At 49.8% G+C, this 20,882-nt stretch overlaps 1 protein-coding gene across 3 annotated transcripts; it reads right to left on the bottom strand.

Annotated features, from left to right (window-relative positions):
- Positions 1-137: 137 nt before the first annotated feature.
- ITPKC (inositol-trisphosphate 3-kinase C) lies at positions 138-17,646 on the bottom strand. Of its 3 annotated transcripts, none has more exons than XM_059666480.1 (7): positions 16,383-17,646; positions 11,517-11,616; positions 8,918-9,131; positions 7,495-7,699; positions 5,300-5,401; positions 4,637-4,708; positions 138-2,049 (listed from the first exon to the last, which is right to left on the bottom strand). In XM_059666480.1, the coding sequence occupies exons 1-7, from the start codon at positions 17,511-17,513 to the stop codon at positions 1,846-1,848; spliced, it is 2,028 nt and encodes a 675-aa protein (XP_059522463.1). In that variant the 5' UTR covers positions 17,514-17,646; the 3' UTR covers positions 138-1,845. The 3 variants fall into 3 exon arrangements, with proteins under 3 accessions (XP_059522463.1, XP_059522464.1, XP_059522466.1); XM_059666481.1 differs by lacking the exon at positions 4,637-4,708 and adding an exon at positions 4,766-4,816; XM_059666483.1 differs by lacking the exon at positions 4,637-4,708.
- Between the last annotated feature and the right edge of the window lie 3,236 nt (positions 17,647-20,882).

The raw sequence follows: 20,882 nt of genomic DNA on the forward strand, positions 1-20,882 counted from the left end.
GACCTCCCCATTTTACAGATGGAGAGACTAAGGCTCGGAGGAGTGCAGTCACTGGCTTAAGGTCACATAGCTTGGCAAACGACAGGGTCAGGATTCAAATCAGGCAGTTAGTACTTACGCAGATATAAATAGATAAGTAGATAGAGATTAGTTTCATGAATACCTGTTGCCTCCCCTCCGAAAGGGGAGGAACAGATCTGTGTTGATCACTGCTGTGTCTTCAGTACAAAGGGACTTTAGAGACTATATAGTATAAGTATAGTGCTTTTTGTTTCTGTAGTGTAGTGTTTCTAACCAGAAGTGGGGAATCCTCCATCCCAGCCTAATCCCTCCACCTGCACTTCCCCTTCGCAGCCCTCACAGCAGGGGCTGGCACTCTGTCTGGTAAACTGTCCTGGGAGGGCTCGGCACTGTCTTGGTCACCACAGTTACCCTGCCTTATCCAGCAGAGTGAGGCACAGAGGAGCCGCTCAGGAACCTCCAAGCCATCTACCCCAAACCACAGTGATCACTGTCCTGAGCTTTGAGCCCACACTCGCCAGATTAAAAAAAAAAAATCCCACAAAGTTGGCTTTGAATGTCCTGTTTATTAGGAGGTCGTCGGGGGAAGGCAGTGAAGCGATGTTGCCTCCAGTTCCCCAGCACTGCCCCGTCTAACAACTACCTGTCTCTCTTGTATAAATAAGTATAAAGGTCCATAGAAAAGGAACATGCCTCCTGAGCCCTGGAAGACTACATTAGAGTTTTGACTCAAAGAGGGAGCTGCCTGTCCTCCCCAGCCCAGCCCTGTGGGCCAGGAAGCCAGTTACAAGTACAGGAGGAGAGGGAAGGAAGAGGGGCTTTGGTTTGGACCAGGTTGGGAGCCTGGGGTCACAGCCAGCAGCCCCACCCACCCTGAGCCTCTGACACAAGCAGGGCACTTCCCACGCAAGGGCTGCGGGGTGCAGGCCACCAAAGGAAGGTAGCTCTGGTTCCAAGCCAGCTTCCCTGCCCCTGCCACCTCCATCAGCTGGGAGGAAGGAGACCTCACAGGGTAAGGGGAGGAAGTCCCAAAGCTGAGATGGTGCCAGAGGAATGAGGTTGTGCTGGTCACAGTGCTGGCACAGGATGTGGCCGTGGTTTTGGTCTGCAGGGGGTCAGCAGAGCTCTCCCAGGAGCAGGGAGGATCCCATGGGGCCATGGGAGGGCAGGACAGGGTGAACTGGGCTCTGCTCAGCAGCGTCAGCTCTCAGGCCGGTCCCATGGTGTCACACCCTTCTCAGAGCTTCTGTCAGCACCTGAAGGGCCCTCCGAAGAAGAGATGGGGCCATAATGCTCCCAGGCAGACAGCAGCTCCTGCATTTGCTCACAAATAAGGTCTGGTTCTGGGGCACCACAGATGAAGCTGATTGGTCCCTGGCATCAGAGCCAGCTCATAGCCGGAGGGGGCTGACAAGGAGTAGTGATCACAGTCATTCCTGTTGTGAGAGGCATGTGTCAGGCCTGTAGCCTACAGCATCTGAATGGTGTTCTTTTAGGATGTATGGTTTAGTTGTGGCCTCCAGCAGCCCCTCTGGAACCTTCCTGGCTGGCCAGAGGACCCAGTCTGGTTCTGACCCATAGTGGGACCCAGCCACGTCATGTCCCCTCTCCAGTCCTTACAACCCCTGGATCATGAAAAGGCTGGGTGCTACTTGGTCTCCAAGGCCCTTCAGATCTTCCACACTGGGCTTGAATGGTGTGCCACAACCTCTCCTGTCCCAGAGGTCAGTGCCTCCATGGCTGAACTCTGGCCCCTGCACACCTCAGGGCTCCTCCAGCCAGCTGAGTACCATCCAATAAAGAATCCTTACAAAGGCAAGCGGGTCAGCTCTGGGCCAGCCCCTGAAGAAGGCGAATCATGTTGTCCAGGCCCCAGAGGTAGCCGTCTTCACGATTACCCTCAGCCCAGGGCAGCCGGTGGTTGAGTGTCTGATGGTCAGGCAGAGCCACTGTCTTGCCAAAGTCGATCATCCAAACCTTGGCCAGGCCAGTGTGGTCATGCACAAAGAGAAGGGAGCTGCCCACCACCTGCAGGGAGGCAGACGGGAGGTCAGGGACAAAGCAAGCATTGGCCAGGGTCTCCTCCCCAAGGGGCATCTGAGCAGGGTGGCTGAGTTCAAATCCTGACTCGGCTACTTATAGGCTGTTATGCCTTGGGTAGGTGGCTTAACCTCTCTGCCTCTGCCTCCTGATATACAAAGTGGGAATAATGGAATAATAGTACTATTTACCTGTAAGGTTGCTGTGCATATTACATGTATGAATTGATCATATAAAGCACTTAGAACACTTGCCAGTATAGCACATGCACAACAGATGTTAACTGGTATTGTTTTTCAAGCTGAGGCATAAACTCAAATGCCTGCAGGATCCTGAATGGATCAGGAGAGCCCAGTGGGGACTAAGAAAGTAGATCATGCTTTCCACTTTCTAATTGCTGTTGATAACCCCAGGCAAGCGGCTTCCTTTCTCCAGGCCTCGGTTTCCTCATCTATAGAATGGGGGTGGTGGTCACAGCCCTACCTCCTGGGATCACTGGCAGCATTCTATGATCTACACCAGTGGTCGGCAAACCACGGCTCGCGAACCACACGCGGCTCTTTGGCCCCTTGAATGTGGCTCTTCCACAAAATACCACGTGCGGGCGCGCACATACAGTGCGATTGAAACTTCGTAGTCCGTGCGCAGAAGTCGGTTTTCGGAAAGGAGATAGATGAAACAAGTATACAAGATGAGTGTGGATGGGAGAGTTGGAAAGGGTCGACCTCAGCAAACGTACCTCAATCAGATTGAGGACGTTTTTAGCAAAGGCCAGCTTAGGAGTACCCTAATTAAGTTAATAACAATGTACCTACCTGTATAGTTTAAGTTTAAAAAATTTGGCTCTCAAAAGAAATTTCAATCGTTGTACTGTTGATATTTGGCTCTGTTGACTAATGAGTTTGCCGACCACTGCCCTACACACTTATCAAGTGCCTGTGAGGTTGGGATGCAGCCTTCAGAGATGCTGGTTTTGTTTTCCTAATGAGAAATAGCAGTTTTCTTGCCTTCCTCTAACTCCACATCTGCACACCCTTCTCTTTTCCTAACCGATTGCAAACTGCACTCTCCCCAGGGAACCTAGATGACGGGGCAGGTGAGTGGGCACCTGTGAGGAGAAGCACATGCTGCCCCGCTCTGGACGGCTGTTGGCATGTGGCGAGCGGCCCAGTGTTGCCACATCTCCCAATGTGCCAAGGGAAACTGGAAACCCTGATTTTGGTGGGAAGGCCCACGTTTTAAATGTTGGCAACTCATCTTTTAAAATGTAAAGTCACACCCTAGCTCACGGGTCCTCAAACTATGGCCGAAAACATTTATCCGGCCTGCCGGGTGTTTTTGCCGCCGCTGTGTGCATAGGAATTTGTTCATAGTTTTTTTTTTAAACTATAGTCCGGCCCTCCAACGGTCTAAGGGACAGTGAACTGGCCCCCTGTTTAAAAAGTTTGAGGACCCCTGCCCTAGCTGGTTTGGCTCAGTGGATAGAGCATTGGCCTGGGGACTGAAGGGTGTAGGGTTTGATTCTGGTCAAGGGCACATGCCCGGTTTGCATGCTAGATACCCAGTAGGGAGCGTGCAGGAGGCAGCTGATCAATGATTCTCTCTCATCATTGATGTTTATCTCTCTCCCTCTCCCTTCCTCTCCAAAATCAATAAAAATATATTTTTTAAAAAAGTTAAGTCACCAAGTGGGTAAAACCAAACACCAGGACAGATGAGATGGGCTCCCCAGGCCTCCTCTTTGTGATTTGTGTGTAAAGCCCAAAGGCAGTGACAATGACAATGAGGGTATTGTTTGATAAGAGACGTGACAGTAACAGCTGGCACATACTGAAGGTTTACTATGGGCTGCACTTTCCCTGTATTAATCCACTTAACCTTCATGTTGTGTAGGAGGCAGGCACTCCGTAATCCCATCCTGCAAGTCAGTAGACAGACCTGCAGAACTGGGGTCCAAACCGAGGCCAGCCTGATTCCAAGATCAGGGCTCTCCCAGAAGTTAGTGATAGCCAGGAGAAGGTGAGAGGGCTTGGGCGTGGGGAGGGAAGAGCTTGGACAGAGGGGAGGAGAGGATGTCACCACTTCCCAGACTTTCTGAGACAACCCCAAAGAGATGAACGCTTCCAAAGAGACAGGCTTTGGAAGGAGTGGGGGGGTGGGGGGCACTGAACAAAGAATGCAGGTAACAATAATTGTAAATAATTATGATTATAAAGTAATTGTAAGAGCTAGGGGTTAAATGTGCTTTTATGCTCCAAATGGTGTTCAACAGTTGCTAGTCTCACACCCGTAAGGAAGCAGCCCAGTAAGGGAGATATTGTTCCTCCCTATCTTAGGAGGCAACTGAGAGGTCACACAGCAGAGCCAGCCTCATTCCAGGCCGCCTGGCTGCAGTCCATGCTCCTAGCTGTCCCACCTCCTTGAAATCCCTTGTGCTTCCTACTCTGAAAAGGCAAACCCCAAAACATAGGTCTCCTTTTAAATTGCTTTAGCTTAATTCTGCCAGTGATTTCTCCTCAACCCACCCCCACCTCACACATATACACTCTGCTCCCCTGGGGGCCGGGGCTCACACCTCATGGGTCTTGAAGAAGGGGGAGTTCTCCAGAGCTTCTCGGAGTTCTTCTAGGCGTGCCACATACTTTCTCTGTTTGAGAGGGAGAGTTTTTTGGTTAGCACAGGGACTTTGGGGGTCCTTATCCACCTTGAGATCTGACCTTGTCCCATACCCGGCCAGGATGGAAAAAGGGGAGCCCTGGGGAAAATGGGAGAGGAGGTTGGAAATATAGGGGTGGCACAGATAGGGTAAGGTTAGTAGGTTACATGAATACCCATAACTCCCAGCAGCTCCTCCCATAAAGAGGTGGAGTCTGTTACTCTCTAATCTAGGCTTGGTCATGACTTGCTCTGGCCAATAGAACATGGCAGAAATGAGGGTGTCTTAGCCATCAAGGGGCCTTGCATTTTCGTTTGTTCTCTTGGCCACCAGCTTCCACTGTGAGAACAGCCCAGACTGGCCTGCTGGATCATTAGAGACAAGGGGAGGAGTCATCATCTGAGGCTACCGGATACAGGAGCAGGCGATCCTAGAAATCCAGCTCTGGCCAAGACACCCGCTGACCCAGAGGATGAGCAACACCAGCCAGTACCAGCCAACCCAGCCCTAAGCAAACACAGGGGCAACAATGATGGTGGTGGCCCGGAACTGCTAAGTTTGGGGCATGGGTGTCCCACTCACCAGGATTCCATGGTTCCCATCCACAAAGTCCTCCAACACCTTTGTCACTTGCTCCAGCTCCTGTGTCTTCTTGAAGTTGGTGTTGCAGGTCCCATCGGCTTTCTGCAGGACAAAGATTGAAGGCCCAGTGTCATAACTTGCCTTCCCATGCCCAACACCAACCAGCCCCAGGCACTTCCTGGGGCCACCTGCCTGCCTCCACATTCATCTGCTGCTCAGCAGAAGCCAGCCCACCTGCCCAGGTCAGATCAACCCAGCCCCAAGTCACACTCCTGAGCAGCTAGTCCTTCCAAGTCTAACCTGAGCCCCCTAGTTGAACCAGTCTAGCCAGATGTGCTCTGGAGGAGGGTAAATCTGGCTTTGAATTGTGACTCTACTACTTCCTAGCTGGGTGCTTTAAGCAAGTCACTTTACCTTCAACCTCAGTTTCCTCATCTAGGAAATGGGAATTGTGCTGAAAATAGTAGGAATAGAAGAGATTGGGTGTGTAGGATGCATAGCACAGTGCCTCGCACATAGTAAACAAGCACTCAATAAATGAGACTGCCCTAATCGGTTTGGCTCAGTGGACAGAGCGTCAGCCTGAGGACTGAAAGGTCCCAGGTTCGATTCCGGTCAAGGGCATGTACCTTGGTTGCAGGCACATCCCCAGTGGGAGGTGTGCAGGAGGCAGCTGATTGATGTTTCTCTCTCATCGATGTTTCTAACTCTATCCCTCTCCCTTCCTCTCTGTAAAAAATCAATAAAATATATTTTTAAAAATAAAGTAAAATAAATAAATGAGACTAATGTTATTTTTTATCTCTGAGAGGACCACTTGAGTCGTACTGTCATGCTGTGCCAGGTACCAGGTGGGCACTGCTAACATGGAGGTAACAGGACAGACACAGTCAGATGAGGGAGACAGATATTGAATAAGAGCATCACAAAGGGAGATAAGAATAATGAAGGAGTACAGGGAGTTATGAGGAGGTAAGGAGGAAGTAAAAAGATAGAAAAATGACTGGAAGCCAACTGGGGGAACAGTAGAGGGAAGAACAGCCCTGTTCAGAGGGAACAGCATGTGCAGAGGCTCTGTGTCAGGGGAGCAGGACCCTTTCAAGGAAATGAAGCTTCACTGTGGCCTGGAGGAGGAAGAGAGGGTGAGAAATGAGGCTAGACGATGGAGGGTTCTAGGGAGCCATTGAAAGGTTTCAAATAGGAAAATGACACACCCGGATCTATATGGGGAGGCAGGCACTCTCAAAAATTGCTGGTGGAATGCACAATGATACAACACCTATGGAAGGGGTTCGGCAATCTCTAGCAACATTCCCAATGCATTTCATCATTGACCCAGTTGTCCTGCTTCTGGGAATCTAGTCTACAGCTATATCTTCATGCTTGCAAAATGTCCTGCGTTCAAAGTGATCCACTGAGGCGTTGTTTGTAATGGCAAAAAATGGAAGCAACCCGGGTGGCCATCTATAGGGGACTATGGCACATCCACAAAAAGCTATTACAGTTCAAGAAAGAAAGAAAAGAAAGAGGAAACTCTCTATGGAACGATATGGGAATTATCTAGGACTATGCACCTTTTGTGTAAAGAAGGTGGAATTTTTAGGATATGCAATTGCATTTGGCTGCATTTGCAGGAAGAAAAATAAGAAACTTATAAAGTGATTCCCTGTGAGTAGGTGGGAGGTGGAGGGACAGAATGGGAAGGACAGCCACAGGGTCAGCAGAGAGATTTCCTCTGCACACCCTTTTATAACATAATTTTGACTTTTGAATGGTGTGACTACTTATTTAAAAAATTAGATTTAATTTACAGAAAGAAAAAAAAGAAAGGAAGGAAGGAAAGAGAAAAATCTTTCTCCATAAGGGGGAAAAAGGATCGCTCCAGCTGCTGTGTTGGACGATGGATCAGAGGAGGCTGAGGCAGGAGAAGACAGGGCCAGATTAGAACAGGGCGATGGGGAGGAAAGAAGATGGAATCGAGATGCTCAGGCAGAGGGATAAACAAAACTTGGTCACTGATGGATGTGGGGGTGAGAGAAGCAGGACCTCTCCTAGCCCCATCTTTTCATCTTCTGCAGTCTGCTACTCTTTTTCCAGATCTCACTTCTTTCCAGTTTTCCCTGACACCCGTGTTCCTGAGAAGCCCTGCCTAGATATAGTCCTCTAGCGACAGGATAGCAACTCCTGGACCTCACCTTGATGCCCTCAATGCGGAAGCCCAGGGTGGAGGTTGAGCTCACAGTCTCCCTCCACTGCATATAGCGGGGCTTGGTGACGGCACCCTGCGCGTGCTCCTCAGGGGTGGGGGCCCTGGGGTCCACGGCCACCATTTTCTCATACATGTCCTTGCGGGGCCGGGGCCGTTCTCGTGCCTTCACCAGCTCCTCCTCCAGGTAGGTCCTGGGACACAGAGGATGTGACAAAGTAGGCATTTCTGAAACAAAAGCGCTCCCTGGCCAAGTGTCGCTCTGTTGGTTGGTCATTCTACCATGCACCAAAAGGTTGCTGGTTTGATTCTTGGTCAGGACACATGCCCAGGTTGTGGACTGGATCTCCAGTAGGGGGCATGCAGGAGGCAGCCATCATCAATGTTTTGATCATCGATGTTTCTTTCTCTCTCCCTCTCCCTTCCTCTTTATAAAAATATATTAGAAAAACAACACCAACACAAAGCTATTAACCATAATGAAAAAAGTTGACAAACTGGACTAAATTAAAAGTATTCTCTTTATCAAAAGACAGTACTAAGAGAGTGAAATGGGAGGTTGGAGAATGTGCAGGTAGGTGTGTGTATATTTCCAACAAAGGACTTGTATCCAGAACATAAAAAGAATTACAAATAGCCCTGACCAGTTTGGCTCAGTGGATAGAGCGTCGGCCTTCGGACTGAAGGGTCCCAGGTTCAATTCCGGTCAAGGGCATGTACCTTGGTTGCAGGCACATCCCCAGTGGGGAGTGTAAAGGAGGCAGCTGATCGATGTTTCTTTCTCACCGATATTCCTAACTCTCTATCCCTCTCCCTTCCTCTCTGTAAAAAATCAATAAAATATATCTTTAAAAAAAGAAGAATTACAAATAAAAAAGAAAAAAAAAGAATTACAAGTCAAAAAGAAAATGATAGCCCAACAGAAAAATGGGCAAAGTATTCAAACAGGCACCTTTCAAATGGCCAATCAACACTCTTCTTTGGTCATCAAACAAATAGAAATAAAACCATAAAGTGTTGGTGAGAAGATGGAATAACTGGAACTCTCACACACTGCTGGTGGTACAACCACTTTAAAGGCTAACTTGGCACTAACTTAAAAAATGCCCACCTCTGCCCTGACTGGTGTGGCTTAGTGGTTGGAGCATCAGCCCACACGCCAAATGGTCTCGGGTTCGATTCCCGGTCAAGGGCATGTACCTAGGTTGCAGGTTCAATGATCCCAGGTCCCGGTCAGGGCACTGTGGGAGGCAACCAATCAATGTTTCTTCTATTTCTTCTCTCTCTCTCTCTCTCTCTCTCTCTCTCTCTCTCTCTCTCTCTCTTTCCATTCCACTCTCTAAAAATCAATTGGGGAGAAAATGCCCACCCCTGACCCTCCACCTCTGCCTCAGGGCTGTCCCTGACCCCACCTGCTGCCCATCTTGCAGTCCATGATGGAGGGGCCCTCAAAGTCCGCCAAGAGATCTTCCATCTGGTTGAAGGCCTGGTCATCCCTTTGCACCACACCATAGTAGGTTGGCACAAAAGGCCGCAGGGGGTCGTTCATCAGCTGCTCCAGGCTGCGCTGCTCACACTGACAGAAACGCTTTAGAATCCGACCATCCTCTCCCGCCTGGAAGTTCCCTAGGAGAGGCACAGTCAATGAGAGTCAGAAACTGTATCAGCAAGAGAATCCCCCATCTCCTGCATGTATCAGATCCTGGACACTGTCATTTTGTCTGGCAGTTCTGCAGCACTTTCTCTCCTTCCCTGCAATTCTCAAAATCGTGGCCAGGGGTCGCAAGGAAAGAGCCTATTTCTGCTCTTTGTTTAGACAAAGTCCTCTTCACAGCAGACTGTGTCCTCATTTGTTTTGTAATTTGGGACTATATGCTCACAATAAGCTGTGGGAATTTTTGTGAGATCTGAGTCCAGAACCTGACTCTCCAGAGCAGATATGCATTTGCTTCTGCCTGGAGTCCCAGAGTGCCAACAACTGGGGCCTATTTAAGTTAATTTACAAATCTTGCATTTCTTGGACCATGCAGATACTTAGTATAGATTAGAATTACAATTCTTACTGAGGCAGATTGTATTTTCAGGTTATATTTTCCAAAGATGGTACAATAATAGTTCCTGTCCCACATACTCTTCTAGAATATTGCCAATCTCCAGCAAGAAGTGGAATCTCATTCTTCTCCCCTTGAATCTTGGAGGGCTTAATGGCAGAAGCAGCACTGTGTGACCTCATAGTCTAGGTCAGTGGTCGGCAAACTGCGGCTCACAAGCCACATGCGGCTCTTTGGCCCCTTGAGCATGGCTCTTCCCCAAAATACTGGCTCTTCCACAAAATACCGACTTCTGCGCATGGACCACGAAGTTTCAATCGCACTGTACATGCACGCCCGCACGTGGTATTTTGTGGAAGAGCCACACTCAAAGGGCCAAAGAGCCGCATGAGGCTCGCAAGCCGCGGTTTGCTGACCATGCGTCTAGGTCATGTAAGGAGATGCAACTTCCACTTTGTTGGCAGAGACACTTTGCCGTCCTGAGCTGTCATGTAAAAACTTTTGCTTTCTCTCCCTGTCTGGTTTGGCTCAGTGGATAGAGCATTGGCCTGTGGACTGAAGGGTCCCGGTTTTGATTCCAGTCAGGGGCATATGCCCGGGTTATGGGCTCAATCCCCAGTAGGGGGTGTGCAGGAGGCAGCCGATCAATGATTCTCTCTCATCATTGATGTTCCTATGTCTCTCTCCCTTACCTTTCCTCTCTGAAATAAATAAAAATATATTAAAATGAACTTAAAAAAAAACACACAAAAAACTTTTGCTTCTCAAGGCCACCATACTGTGCAGAAGCCCAAGCAGCTACATGAAGAAGCCACAACCAGGCTTTCCAGCCAGGAGTCCCAACAGAGACCCAGCCAATAGTCAATATCAATTGCCAAGCCTGTGAGTGAGTAACCCTCCAAGTTTCCAGCCTGCAGCCTTCAAGTTGTCCTAGCTGAGTTCCCAGATATCACAGAGCAGCAACAAGCCATCCCTGCCATGCCCTGTCTGAATTCCCAACCCCAAAGCCTATGAGTGTAATAATATGGTACTTTTATTTCACTAATTTTTTTAACTACCACTAAATTTTGAGTTTTGTGGGTTTTTGAGTTATTTTAGACTCAGTAATAGTAACTAGAACACATATTGATGGTAAGCCTGTGTTTACAGTTTTAGGGGGGCCTTGCCTTTTCTCTGACTCAGCTCTAAGGATGAATAAGGCAGATGAGTTCTCTTACTGTCTTTCTTTGCTGCTGGGTAAGGTTTGTTTAATCAAGCCCACGACCCAATTTTGTAAATAAAGTCTTATTGGAACACCGGCACACATGTTTATGTATTATCTATGGTTGAGTTCATGCAGCCACCATAAAGTTGAGTAGTTTACTTACTATCTAGACCTTTACCAAAAATGTTATAGGCATATGCTAGGCATTGTGCTAGGCCCTGGGAAGAAACCATTATAACTGGTGTTTACTGAGGGCCTCCTAAGCTCTGGACATGGGGCAAGGACAGGGAATGATAATTTCCATACATGAGGGGCCTGTGTTTCCGTCTCAACATACATTTTTATTTTAACCCTTCAGTTAACTCGGCAAGGGAGGGACAATTATCTCCATGTTACAGATGAGGAAACTGGGCCCAGCGAGGGAAAGTAACTTGCCCAGGGTCACTCACAAATAAAGAGCAGAACTAGGATTTAAGTCGAGGCCCACTTGTCCCCAGGGTCAAGGACACACACACACACACACACCAACCAACATTGGGATAACAGGGAACAGCCCTCAGCTCTGATGTATCGATCGCCCAGCCCAGGCCTAAGCACTTCCAATAACACCCCCATGAGAGGGGGCTGTCACCAAGCCCATGTCACAGATGGGGAACTAAACTACAGAGAGTCGCTCTGGAGCTTTCTGTCCCCAGTCAGGCGGCGTCTCTGCCCAGCCTTGTCTGGCCCCTGCCCTCCACCACCCCCTGCTCTCACCAGCATGTCCGGACAGCTGGACCCAAGGGTAGTGTTTTCGGAAGTAGACCATGAAGGGCGAATACTTCAGAACTGTCTTCAGCTTCTTCCAGGATTTATTCTGTGTGGGGCAGAGCAGCGTGGGGTCAGGACTGAGGCCGAGAAGGGAAGGGGATGCAGATATTTCCATCAAGGGAATGAAGGTGGACCTGGGACTTTCCAAGGTCCAGGTTCTTCCTGAGATCAATGCCCCCAAGATGGCTGGGGCAAGCCAAGCTCACTTACTCTAATAATCACAATATCCCTCAAAGGCCTCCACAAAGGTGGGGAAGAGTCCCTTTCCATTTCTTCCTGTCATCACTCCCTTCGTATCTGTCTCTCTGTCCTCCAGAGTAAAGACAGGCCTATCTTTGTTGCAGTACCAAGCAACCCCCAAGACTCCCCCCACATACGTACACACACCAAAAACTCGGAAGCCTCATTGCTGTCCAAAAACCAAGTGAGACTTTAACAGGGAAGATGACAGAGGCAGGGCTTGATGAACGGAGGCCACACCACAGAGAGAAGACACTGAGGCAGATGACAAAGTGATGACAGGGACAGAGAGACGTGGACAGAGACTGCAGCAGTCATGAGCTGCTCACCACCAGCTTCAGCCCTTCCCCTCACAGGCACATCCCTGCCCTCCTTTTTTTTTTTTTTAAATTGAGTTCAGAGAGGAAGGGAGAGGGAGAGAGAGATAGAAACATCAATGATGAGAGAGATTCATTGATCGGCTGCCTCCTACACACCCCACACTAGGGATCGCACGCAACCTGGGCATGTGCCTTGGCTGAGAATCAAACCGTGACCTCCTGGTTCATAGGTAGATACTCAATCACTGAGCCACGCTAGACATGCTGCCCCTGCCCTCTTTTTTTTTTTTTGTCCCTGCCCTCTTGAACTTAGAGTTTTTGACTTGCTGTGGCCAATGAAATATGAGCAGAAGTGTCACTTTTGGGTGGAAGCCTTAAAGCCACTGTGTGACTCTCTATGTTCTTTTTCCTGTTGTAGAAAGAGTGGAAAGAAAACGGGGACTTCCTCAGCCCCCTCACCCACCACTGACTATGGTCAACATGAAGGATGAACAAAAATAATCCTTTGTTTCTCCAAATCACTAAGTTTTGGGTTGTCTGTTACTACAGCAAATCCTGACCTATTCTGAATAACACAGAGACGGACACTGAGTTACTAGAAGACACAGAAAGGGAGACAGATACAAAGTAATGGCAGAGAAAGAAAAAGACAGAAGCAGGGAACAGAGAGAAAGAGAGAGTAATAGAAAACCAGAGAAGCAAACAGTTCTGCTCTTTATTTGTGAGCGACCCTGGGCAAGTTACCTGCCCTCGCTGGGCCCAGTTTCCTCATCTGTAACATGGAGATAGTTGTATCATGTTGCCTCAACTAAGCGCTTCTTGAGACTGTGTGTCTGATTCCCTTGTGCGCGCGTGCACACACAAATGCATTCTTTGCTCCAAGCCCACAGCAGATCCTTAGCAAGTATTGGGAGAATGGATCATCTCCAGAGAGGCTGTGTGCTCATCCCTCCTATCCCCCACTATCCCAGGGTCAAGGGCATGCTCTCTCCCATCCCTCAGAGCCCAGCTCCCTATCAAACATCTAATTGAGGTGGGAAGGTCAGCAGAGTCAGGGTGCTGGACTGCAGGATTCAGGAAGACCTATTCCCTACCCCCTACCCCCTCCAGTTCGCAGGAGTGGAGAGGAGGTGATTAATAAAGGTTCCTGTTTACTAAGCACCTGGAACATTCCAGGCATAATGACAAAGACTTAGTGTGCCATAACCTACTTAATCCTAAACATACAACCCCAGGAGAATTCTTGACTCTGTTACAGAGGAAGAAACAAAGGCTCAGAGGGATGTAGTCACTTGCCTAAAACACACAGTTCTTTCTACCTCTGGTCTGACCCTCCCCTGACCTGGGCTTGGGGTGAGCCAAGCCCACTTACTCCAGTAATTACAAGATCCCCCAAAGGCCTGTCTGCAACCCTGCTAACAAGCTCTGAGGGCAGGGGCTGGGGTTGTCATGATTATGACTGTGTCCTAGCCCATGGCCTGGCACACAACAGGCGCTCCAAAAATGTTGCTTGGATTGAAGGAGGTTGGTTGCAACCATTTATTTTTATTTTTTTAATCATAAGCAGGTTTCATATCTTTTCTCTTTTTTCTTAGATCTGATGGCTAATCTGAGCTTTCTCAGATGGTTTCCTGATGGTCTCAGCTCACATGCCCTCTCCTCCAGGAAGCCCTCTCTGATACCCCAGGTCTAGCCAGTCACCTCCTCTGGACTCCCACAACCCTCTGGGCTTACTCCATCCCAGCCCTGACCACTCTAAGCTGACACAACCTGGTGGAGGGGTTTGTCCCCTTCATGGCCCTGGGAGCTCCATGAGGTGTGTCTTGATCACTGCTATGTCCCCCACAAAGCCAACACAGGACCTGACACATTGTAGAGGCTGAGGGACTGTTTGTTGTCTGATTAGGAGGATGGAATGGATGTGAAAAGGGAGGAGGGAGGAAAAGAAGAAAGTAGCTGGACTTTAAGGTCAGATGGGATTTCAAAATGAAGAGAGAAGGAAGCAAGGGTATTCTGCACAGCAGGGACAGCTTGAGCAATGAGTGGAGGCAGGATGGCGGCAGGGTGTTCGAGGAACAGTGTGTACTTCGGCTTTGTTACAGCAGGAGGTGGGGGGAGAAGGGAAGCTGAACATGGGAAGGAGCCTGGAGACAGGAAGCTGTGAACACAGTACTGAACTCCTGATCGCTATCAGGAAGGCCCTGGGGAGCCTTCAGAGGCACTGGAGCAGACAAAGTTCAAAAGTTGATCAGAGGTGAGCCATGGAGGAAGATTCTGGAAGGATGAGAAAAAGGTGGAGACAGGAAACCTGGAGGAAAGTAAATTAGGGAGGATCCACACACCGCAGGGGTTAAAATAACTCAGTTTTAGCATTGGCTAACATGGCTCAGTGATGAGAGGGTTGGCCTGGGCACCGGAGGGTCTCAGGTTCCATTCCTGGTCAAGGGCATGTACCTGGGTTGCAGGTTCGATCCCCACCCCTGGTCAAGGCATGTACAGAAGGCAACCGATCCATGTGTCAATCTCAGATTGATGTTTCTTTCTCTCCTCTCACTCTCTCCCCTTCCACTCTCTAAAAATCAATGGAAAAAATATCCTCACTCCTTGGGTGAGGATTAAAATAAATGAATAAAAATAACTGGGTTTTAAACTCAGCCAGAAATGAGTTAAAATTCTCAGTTCTGGCTCCAACCAGACTTGGCCAACCTAAGCAAGTGACTTCACCACTCTAGGCCTCAGTTTCCTGATCTGTAAAATGGAAATAATAATAATCCCAATCTTATGGTGCTGTTATAGGGATTCAGAGTTAACACATAGCCCGGCCGGCATGGCTCAGTGGTTGAGCATCAACCTATGAACCAGGAGGTCACAATTAAATTCATGGTCAGGCTCAAACCCCCGTAGTGGGCATACAGGAGGCAGCCAATCAATGATTCTCTCTCATCGATGTTTCTATCTCTCCCTCTCCTTCTCTCTTCCTCTCTTAAAAAAGAGTTAACACATATAAAGCACTTAGAAAAGTGCCTGTATTTAGTAAGGGTCTGAATCTCAGCTCTGCGTCTTCCAACGTGTGTGACTTTAGACAAGTGTCTTTGACCTCTCTGTGCCTCAGTTTCCTCATCTATAAAATGAGATGAGAGGAGCATTTACCTCCTAGGGCTGCTGTATGAGAATTAAATGAGTTAATATGAGCAAGAAGCTCACCATAGGGCTGGGCATGAATGGGGTTTTTTTCACCCTCTTCCGGCTCAGCTGTTCTAAGATGCCAGAGGTGAGAGTAGGCAGAGGGAATAGCAATGGCAGACAGCCCATGGGTCAACTCCTTTGCTCTGGCATAGGCAGGCTGAGGCAGGTCTGTCTGTCACATCTGTGGCCACATGTGTGAGCACGTACTTCAGGAAGGCATGTGGGGTAGGGGGGTGAGGGTGGACTCCAGCCACGGGCCCCAGAACAATGGGACTTCCAAGTGGGCGGACCCATAGGAGGCTCTCACACCTGACTCTTTGCTGACTCTCCTGAACCTGCCCTGCCAGCCCTCCTGATTCATCAGCAGAGAGCCGCACCCAAGCTGGGGGTGAGGGTGGAGGATGTAAACAAGAATCTGCCAGGGGTCCCCTGGGGAGCTGGGGGACAATGGGAAGACTAAAGAGTCCCTGGCTAGGTTGGGGGGGTGTCCCTGGGCATTTTGGGTTTACACAGCCCTTTGAGAATCTAATAAAAGCTGGGTGGAGGCTCACTCCCTATAAAAGTGAATGAGCTAAGGGTGGTAAAGTTTCAGGACACCTTAAGACAGCCACAGGCCGCAGACTAAGAAATGTGGGGTAGAAAGTGCACCTTTTGTCCCCCTATACTATAGCTGTTCAGATTTTGGGGTCACACATCACAGATCAGAGGATCCAACAGAAGTCATGGACCCTTGCTGAAAAATGTGCATACACACACAGACTCACACCATCATATGATTCCTGGGCATAAGTCAGCCACTGGCTGTCCATTTGAGACTTCAGGGCTGTAGGCAGTGGATGAAGGGGGAAGGGGAGACAGTGGGTGAGAGGGTGAGAGGGTGAGAGGATTAGGAGGCGGGTCCCTGCAGAGGGTTAGTAACCCAGTTGTCAGAGCGAGAGGGTAAATGGATGGAAGAAGTATCTGGAGATGAAATTGCTGATAGGTGCTAGAGAACTTCTCAAAGCAAAGGCATGGTATTGAGGGGTTTGGAGGGATGTGGCTTAAGGGCAGGATGGGTCCCACTCACCCCAGACCTGTCCTCAGGGTCGCTGGCACCTCCGCCCCCGGCCACCACGTCATCCTCAGACTCATCGAAAGAGGAGGCGGAGGAGAAGCCTCCACTGCCCACTTCAACCCTGGACGGGAGTCCCACTGGCTGAGCCTCAGGCTCAGGGGTTTCAGGAGTGATGATGAGGCGGGGCACAGGGGTCAGGGAGTTATACCCCAGGTGAGAGTACAGGTGAGTCAGCAACTGTCCAGGTTCTGGTTCCGCTAATGGGCCGTCTTGGTTGGGCTCCTCCAAAAAGTAGTCTGTCCCAGGCTCTGTCTGGGGTCCATGAGTATCTTGTGTCTGTGCATCACCAGCGCCAGGCTGTGTCCAGGAGCCGTCAGCAGCTTGCTGTGTTGGGAAACCGTGGGTGCCAGCCTGTCTCCAGGCGGTTTCGGTATCCTGTTGTATCTGGGAGCCATCAGTGAGAGACGCTGTGCAGGGGCCTTCAGGGGCCTGTTGAGTCCTGGAGCCACCCATGCATAGCCCCCGCCAGGGCCCCTCCGGCTGCGTCTGAAGGCCAGAGCTCTTCTGGTGGGTCCGGGGGTTATCCGTCCAGGGCTTGGACCTCTCGGGCTGGGTCTGTGGCCCATGTATTTCTGACTCGGTCCAGGCCCCATCAACGCTTGGTTGTGTCCAGAGTCTGGCCCTCTGTGGCCGAGACTGGAGGCCGGGCCTGCGTGGGTCCGTGCAAAATCCACCGGTGCCAGGCTCCTCCGTCCAGGAGCCGGGTGTCTCCAGCTCTGACCAGTGGCTGCTCCTTTCTGGATGTGTCCGGGGGCTGGACCTGTCTGGCTCCGTCTTTGGACTGGGCCGCTCTGTCTCCGCTCCGAGGCCGGCTGCTTCAGGCTCCGTCTGTCTGTCTGTCCCCCATTCAGGCCCGAAGCTGGCCTTCTCGCATTCAGAGTGGAGGCAGGACCCCGTGGTCCGGGCCCGGGGCCCGCCCCCCTCCGGCCGCCCCGCCGGGCCCCCGGCGCCGGGCCCAAGTTGCTGCTGCCCGGGCTGCCGCCGCCGCCCCCCTCGCGGCGCCTCCAGCCCCATGCGGGCCGCTGCCGGCAGCGCCCCGGGCTCTGCCTCGTTCAGACCCCCCCGGCACGGGCAGCGTCTCATGCCCGCTCCCTTAGTTCGGACTTCGGCCGAACCCAGCCCCTCCTGGCCCTTTAAATCCCAAGAGGGGTGTGGCGGGGGAGCCCCGACTCGCGGTTCCGGCCCGCGGATCTCCAGTCCACACAGTGGTTAACCGATACTCCACCTCCGGGGAAGCCCGCGGCCCCGCCCACAGGACGTGGCGTAGGGGGGCGGGGCCTCGCCTGTCCCGCCCTCCTCCCTTGAAGGGGTGGATCCCCAGCGCCGCGAGCTCGTCCCGGTAAGGTGTACCCCCCCTGAGGCCCTGCTTGCAGGGCAGTGGGGCCCCGCCCTAGAACCCCGCGACTGATCTAACCCCCCTACACTTTAAGTGGACAGTTAAGCCGCCGATAGCTCTCGGGGACGAGTCCAGCAGCGTGCTCCTTCACGCACGCAGGGCCTGCGTTCCGGGGACGTGGGGATCCCAGGGAGGTGTGAGTTCGAGACCCACCTCTGCCAATTCCCAGCTGTGTTACCTTGAACGAGTGACTTACACTCCCTACCCGGGCTCGTTTTGTCACCTGTAAAATGAGGATACATAATATTATTTGATTGTTTCGAAAAATGTGTTCAATGCCACAAAAGCCAAGCACTTTACCAACAGGGAAATTGAGGCCCAGAATAGTGAAAGAATGTGTCTAAGGTCAAAGGGAGGTTAGAGGAGGGATAAAGCGATGACCTTAACTCTGAAGCTAGGAGATCTAGCCGAATCCTGGCTCCAACAGACTTGTTTCCTCTGAGCCTCAGTTTCCTCATCTGTAAAAAGGGGATAGCAATGATAATTTCCTCACCAGGTTATGGGAATTTTTATTTATTTACACAGCAACGTATACATTTGTGTACTTGCTTTGTGCCATGCACTGTATACCCCATACCTTTTGAGGTAGGGATTACCATCATCCATGGTCAGGGAAACAGAGGCACAGAAAGGCAAAATCCAAGATCACATATCTAAATTGTGTATATTTGAACCCAGGCCAACCTAATCCAAAGTCTGAGCTTTTGTTCCCTACTGGGTGATATAACTTGCTTTTGAGGCTGGGGCGTTGGAGGAGGAGCTGGAAGTAAGAGTATTTTCTCTAAATCAGATCATAACCCTTCTGTGTTCAGAACACTCCATGCTTCCCATCCCACTGGGGTAAAAGCCACAGTCCTCCTCATGACTCATATATTGTACATGATCTGGCTCCAGTTATCTCCCAAACCAAATCTCCTCTCTTTTCCCTTAATCTGCCTGTTGGCCTTCCCTATTTCTCCAAGACATCTTCCACCACAGGGCTTTTGCACTGGTTCATCCTTCTGTCTGGAACACCCTGCCCTCGGGAACAGTTCCCTCCCTCACCTCCTTCAAGTCTTCGTTTCAATGTCACCCCCTCAGCGAGGCCTTCTCTGAACATCCTATTTAATCTTACATTCTTCCTTCCTCTCCTTGACCCCCTCCCCAGGTTTATTTTTCTCTTTAACACATGTCACCTTATTAAGCATACAGGCATACCACAGAGATATTGTAGGTTTGATTCCAGACCACCACAATGAAGTGAATACGGCAATAAAGTAAGTCAAGGAATTTTTTGGTTTCCCAATGCATGTAAAAGTTAATGTTTACAGTATATTGTAGTCTATTAAGTGTATGATAGCATTATGCTTTAAAAAAAACCAATGTACATATCCTAATTAAAAAATACTTTATTGCCCTGAATGGTATGGCTCAGTTGGTTGGACAACATCCTGTGCACCAAGAGATTGCTGGTCCAATTTCCCAGTCAGAGTGCATGCCTGGGGTTGTAGGCTCCATCCCCAGTAGAGGGCATGCAGGAAACAGCCAATTGATGTTTCTCTCTCTCTCCATCTTCCTTCCTCTTTCTATAAAATCAATAAAAATATAAAAAAGAAAAGAAAAAACACAATATCATCAATGAACAATAAAGCAAAGCACAATAAAACAAGGTATGTCTGTACTTATTTGTTTACTAGAGGCCCAGTGCAGGGGATTGTGCACTGGGGAGGGGGCGTGGCCTGCAGGGATCCACCCACTGTGGGAGCACTGCTCATCCCCGTCAGCCAAGCTATGAGAGCGCACTGACCACCAGGGGGCAGCTTCTGCATTGAGCATCTGCCCCCTGTTGGTCAGTGCACATCATAGCGACTGGTTGACAGGTCATTCTGGGCTTTTATTATATAGAACAGGATTGTGCCCTTTGCCAGAAGCCAGGACCAAGAGGGCAAAGATTTTTGCTTGTTTTGTTCCTTGCTATGTCCCCAGTGCCTAGAAAAGCACATATAGGTGCTTAGTAGAAATTTGAAAATAATTTCTCCATAAGAAATTTCTCTTGTTTATAGATTCTCATTCTGTACCAGGCCATGTCTGTCTGTCTCTCTCTCTTTTTCTCTCTCTCTTGTTTAAAGATGTTTTTATTGATTTTAATCCTCACTCATATTTTTCCATTGATTTTTAGAGAGAGAGAGAGGGAAAGACAGAGAGAAATATCGATGTGAGAGAGACACATCGATTGCCTCCTGCACAAGCCCCAACCAGGGCCCTGGCCAGGGAGGTACGTGCCCTTGACTGGAATCAAACCCGGGACCCTTTGGTCCACAAGCCAACGCTCTATCCACTGGACCAAACCAGCTAGGGCTGTTTTTATTGATTTTAGAAAGAGAGGAGAGAAAGGGAGAGAGAGAAACATGGATAAGCTGCCTTCTGCGCACCCCCTAATGGGGATTGAGACCAAAACCTGAACATGTACCCTGACCAAATCGAACCAGTGACCTTTTGGTCATTTGAATGGCGCTCAACCAATTGAGCCACGCTGACCAGGGCAGGGCCCTCTGCTCTTTATGGACACTATTTCACTGCATCTCTCTCTCTCCCTAACACTGAGCAAGAGGTGCTGACACAGCCCCATTTTACAGAGGGGACTCTGAGGTTCAGAGATTTGCCACCCTCTAGCCTTTGTTTATATGACCTCGTGCATATAAGCCATGTGAATTAGTTATTGTCATAGGTACTTTTATGTATTTTTACCTTCAAGAGTGAACTGTCTGCCGGAACCGGTTTGGCTCAGTGGATAGAGCGTCGGCCTGCGGACTGAAGGGTCCCAGGTTCGATTCCGGTCAAGGGCATGTACCTGGGTTGTGGGGCATATCCCCAGTGGGAGATGTGCAGGAGGCAGCTGATCGATGTTTCTCTCTCGTCGATGTTTCTGACTCTCTGTATCTCTCCCTTCCTCTCTGTAAAAAATCAATAAAATATATTTTTTTAAAAAAAGTGAACTGTCACCCAGCTCCTGAGTCAGACCCTTATGTCTGGAGGGGGACAGGAGATGTTTTGTCTTGAAATTGAGTCACCTGTGG

The sequence above is a fragment of the Myotis daubentonii genome, chromosome 15, assembly GCF_963259705.1.
Source record: "Myotis daubentonii chromosome 15, mMyoDau2.1, whole genome shotgun sequence".
In the NCBI taxonomy this organism is placed as follows: domain Eukaryota; kingdom Metazoa; phylum Chordata; class Mammalia; order Chiroptera; family Vespertilionidae; genus Myotis; species Myotis daubentonii.

What these genes read in the sequence shown, in the direction of transcription:
- ITPKC (XM_059666480.1), bottom strand. Translation starts at nt 17,513, where the DNA reads ATGAGACGCTGCCCGTGCCGGGGGGGTCTGAACGAGGCAGAGCCCGGG. An exon ending in GACTGCAAGATGGGCAGCAG is followed by an intron (nt 7,700 to 8,917) that starts GTGGGGTCAGGG and finishes TCTGTGTCCCAG; the next exon opens with GACCTACCTGGAGGAGGAGC. An exon ending in ATGGGAACCATGGAATCCTG is followed by an intron (nt 4,709 to 5,299) that starts GTGAGTGGGACA and finishes CCTCTCAAACAG; the next exon opens with AGAAAGTATGTGGCACGCCT.